The following is a 4,764-nucleotide window of genomic DNA, read 5'->3' as shown; positions in this document are numbered from 1 at the left end:
CTTAATAAAGCACTAGTGACACCTTGTGGTCATTGTGAGAGGATGCAATAAGGAAAATATATTTTAAAAAGAAAGAGAAAGTCTCAATACTGCCCAGGACTTGTCAATGCAGAGACCTTGTGCTTTCAAGAGGATGTGAAGACCTATCTTTCTGAACTGTGCAGTCCACAGTCCACTCTCGATTACTGTCAGTATGACAGAAGGCAATTCACCGTTTCCTACTGCTGTTGTTAGTCATGCCAATAAAGCACCATTGAATTGAACTGAGAGAGAGAGAGAGATGTTTTAAAGTAAAGACAATTAGTTAAACGTAATTATAATTTGAACTAAGTTTAAAGAAATCTAAATCTATTATAATTTTGTGAACTTGATTTAAAGCTATTAACTGGAAACAAACTGAAAACTGGACCGAACGTCTCGTCTACAGTTTGTAATCATGTTAGGCGTTGCTAAATGTAAAGGCACTATTGCTTCTCAACGATAAATCAAACAGCGCAGCAGTTTCGCACTGCCTGACACGTAGAGCCGGGAAATCGTCTAACAAACTTGATACACCCAAAGCTCGTTCACACTGAGAAGTGATTAGCCAACTCGTCTTTCACGGGATCCGATTGGTTTATCGGTCTGTCAATCGTCTCGTCTGCCCATCAGATTAGTATGTTCTACATCCTTGCAGAATTATCCTATCTTGTTATGTTCATACAATGTAGTTCAAATTAGGTAAGTCAATTTGACTGTATATTCTTGTTTTATATATATCTAAATATATGTGTGTAGAATTCGCTCAAATTAGCATTAAACGTCCAGTGTGCATGTTTGACAACTGTGTTTTTCAAATATAAGTGTCTTTGTTCTTTTAAAATGTGGAACAAGTGGGTTATTTTCCAGTTACATTTTCCTCCGATTCTGTTTTGTACTAATAACACAATTTCTGCGAGATCTGCGAAACCTCATAATTAAAAAGATTATCTTCACGGACGCTCTAAACGCTATATATATATATATATATATATATATATATATATATATATATATATATATATATGTATGTGTTGTGTGTGTGTGTGTGTGTGTGTGTGTGTTCGCTATTTAAACTTGTTGTAAACAGTCGTGCTTCTCCAGCCAGTCCCGCACGGTGCTGTGACGTAGTCGGCAGGTACCTTTACCTGTAGACAACGCAATGTATTCTGCACTGCAGCGTAACTGGTGTTTTTGGATGTGGATGTGATAAACGCGGTTGAATCCCCTGTAAGTACAGTCATGTACAGTTACAGAAGACAGTACTACTAGTTTATCAGAATTTTTGACAGGTAGTATCACAAACTTTGAAACACAAACAAAGATTGAGGCAGAGGACGAAACGTACTGCTAGGCTGATTTACTCACTGGGGATTAGCTATTCAGGTAATTACGTATGTAATAGTGTTCAAATATAATTACAGGTACAGGATATAGTGTACGTCATAAATGACAACACTGTGCATACAGTTTGGGGATCTAAATAAAATAAACAAGACAATAATAATAATAATGAAACGGGGTATGATCACATTTGTGTCCCTTTGTCAGCTGATGTCTAATTGTTAAGGCTCTGTAAACTTGTGCAGTACATATTAATTATTATTATTTTTTTTTTTTTTTTTTGGTTGTTCACATTCTCCGCCCTTTAAGGGGACATTTCTCCTCTTTACACACAAGTAGATACACGCACAGAGTGTGACTTGCTGAGCTCCCTTGTCAAGACTGGTCATACCACTCCTCGTTAAATATGCCAAACTTTAAAATCACCCACATCTGCTATTGAACCAGAACCCAGGACTCTTCCAGTTCAGGTGTGCTTTCCGTGCTTTTAAAATGTACAACATGATTACATATGGTAAGACTAGTTTTGATACATTAGTCTTTAATTGCTCAGTTTTGATTGTTTGTGAATAAGGCTCAGTATCTCAAGCATGGAGTGGGTAACACTTCTTTAAAATGCAAATGTTGCTGGAAACCTGTGGTTGCAGTTTCATATCAGCACTGAGCTGTTATATAAGTGAGCTGTGAGCTGGTAAAACCCCATCACCAGTTCATATCTCTATGCAGACAGTTTCCAGCTGTGACTAAAGCGACATTCCCAGTTTCTGTTGTAGATGCAGCTTGCCTCAACTACTGTCAAAGTTTAAACCTGTTTAGCACCTGTGCACAGGTATTGGGATCCCTCTATTGCGGACTGGTTAAAACTCAAATAGACAAATGTTTCAACAAGAAGTCTTAATCAATGTCGGATAGCAAAAGTGACATTGTCGAGCAGGATTTGATAAGCCTTTGACACACCAAGCTATCATTTACTTGCACAGGATGAGTGATTCCCCTCTTCTCTTGCCGTTCCTTAGGTGCTGCCAGCATGATAAGGCTAAGGGATTCGCTCCTGAGACCCTTCCAGGCCCCCGTGGATGTCCTTGCTAGTGAGGAGGGCCGTGTCTACCTGTTTGGCCTCCCCCCTCCCCCTCCCCTCCCCTCCCCCTGAGGGAACCAGTCCTCGGAGGATGAGTTTAATGTGATGGAGCTGAGACCCAGAGGCCGGGAGCAGGCGAGGCTCAATCGAGAGAAAGTGGGGGACGTGCTGCTATTAGAGAGGGACATCTTGGAGGGAGACAACCTCAACAAGTTAGCTCTGCAATATGGCTGCAAAGTAAGTCCTTGACCACCTTCATAAAATATATACGGAAACATGTGTCTGGACATATTTCGTAATACTGTATGAGGGCTGGAGAGAGAGGTTTTTAACAAGTGATAATCCAGTCAATTTTCACACCAATCTCTGCTCTAATTCTCTTTGTGTTGAAGATCCACTCTGTAGCTTTTACTTCTCTTCCTAGTTTCATATTACGGTCCCTTATGGTTGGTTGTCGCTCATATTTTGTAAAATAGCATGAAGAAAAAGTGTGTCTTTTTTTTTTATTTTTCTTAAAATCTAGGTTGCAGACATTAAGCGTGTGAACAACCTAATACGGGAGCAGGACTTTTATGCCTTGAAAGTCGTCAAGATCCCAGTGAAGAAACACAGTGTTTTAACAGAGACCAGCAATGATCTGAAGGAGCCTCAAGCCTCTTCCTCCCAGTGTCTCAACCTGCTTGCAGAGCCCTCCCTGTATGAGGACGCAGCTGTGGCTGGCCGCTGTGGGACAGATATTAAAGAATGCACTGACTTTCTCAAAGAAATAGACCATGATATTGAGAGGCTGATCCAGTCCACTGATGATCTGGAAGAGGTGTCTTGTTTGGAGCCGCATGGCAGGCCTCCCCATGGTACAGGAAACCCTAATCCCTCTCCTCACGGGTCAGACTGGGGGATCCAGTGGTGGAACGCAGTTGCGCTCATGCTTTTAATTGGTATTATTCTGCCAGTATTTTACGTGGTTTATTTTAAAACGCAGGACAGCGAGTCTGCCTTCCTGGACCCTGCCACCTCTCTCTGTGTTTCCAGTCCTACCTCAAACTGCTTGGAGATTAATGTGACTGCTTTGATTCCTGGGAAGAGTTAAGCCATTCAAAAAAACTCCTTCATCTCCTTTTTCAAGTGGAATAAAAGAAACGCCAAATGAACGGTCAGACACATTAGGATAAAATGATGCTTGGGAAGGGGCATGGATACCCTCTTAATGTACTTGGAGGGCATTACATTACAGTATTGGGCTCCAGGGAAAATGTCCCGTGTGCATGCCCTGTAATGCCATACATTGTGAAAGCTTCTGAGACTCTGTGGGTATAGTAATAGAGACTAGAGATATCTACAGGTTTCATATGGGCTGGCTTGACATGCACACATTTTAGAATGCCCTAAATCTACCACACATTTGTGCCAATTTCAGGAACCAGGAAGTGCCACACTTAGGATCCCAACCATTAAATTGGTGAGGTTTGTATCAGCTTCCACAGAACACTGTACACACAGAGCATTCGGTACAGTAATAATTGTGAGTGTATTATCTCACTAACTCGTCTCTTATAAAACCAGTATTGCACAGTTTTATGCCACACTGCTTGTGAAACATACAGCAGGGCACTCCTTTGCAAGGATGTGTTCTGTTGCACCGACAAGTCACAGATGTCAAACAAATGACAAATCCAGGCTTTTTGTATTGAGGGTTACTACAGGTACACAGAAGTTTGAAGTCTTCTTTACAGCAGTTAAAGTATTCTTTAAAATACTGCTTGAAAACATAATTACTGGTTTAGTGAAAAGTTTTGAAACCAGATATAATCAAGGTGTTTTAGAAAATAAACTTGTTCTTCTATTTACACTTTTTAAAAAAAGGTTTGTCTAATTGCGTTTATAACGATCGCTACTACAGCTCTGGCCAAAGGTTTTGCATCACCCTATTAAAATGAGCTAATTTTGCTTCATAAAGTCAAATGAAACCTGAATAATGTTATGTTAACACATTGAATTACATACCACTTTGTAGTTTTCCATACACTTAATGAAAAACTGTCAAAAAATGAAAAAGGTGACATTTTGAAATGTCTATTATAGCTTCCGATAAACTTTTGCAATATCATTTTTCTAGTTTCTTTGATTACATGATGTTGAATAAAATACCTGTTATGTTCATACAGGTTTTTTTTTTTTTTTTTTTTTTTTGTCTCAGTCCTAAAATTCTAGGTGATGCAAAACTTTTGGTCAGAGCTGTAGTCATTGTAGTTGCTGATGCGTACACACAGGGAGGTCCTGAAGAGTGGGGCTTCTGTTAGTGATATCTGCAGTACATGTGCATT

General features: G+C 39.8%; 1 protein-coding gene across 1 annotated transcript; it reads left to right on the top strand.

Moving 5' to 3' along the window:
• Positions 1-1,653: 1,653 nt before the first annotated feature.
• lysmd4 (LysM, putative peptidoglycan-binding, domain containing 4) lies at positions 1,654-4,406 on the top strand. The gene is given in 3 exon segments (XM_041226136.1): positions 1,654-1,832; positions 2,379-2,677; positions 2,964-4,406. Coding segments are annotated over 2 exon segments (855 nt in total). The 5' UTR covers positions 1,654-1,832; positions 2,379-2,389; the 3' UTR covers positions 3,531-4,406.
• The last annotated feature ends 358 nt before the right edge of the window (positions 4,407-4,764 follow it).

The sequence above is a fragment of the Polyodon spathula genome, chromosome 24 (assembly GCF_017654505.1).
Source record: "Polyodon spathula isolate WHYD16114869_AA chromosome 24, ASM1765450v1, whole genome shotgun sequence".
Taxonomy (NCBI): Eukaryota; Metazoa; Chordata; class Actinopteri; order Acipenseriformes; family Polyodontidae; genus Polyodon; species Polyodon spathula.
The sequence above is the reverse complement of the archived record's forward strand: the minus strand, read 5'-3'. Positions and strand labels throughout refer to the sequence as shown.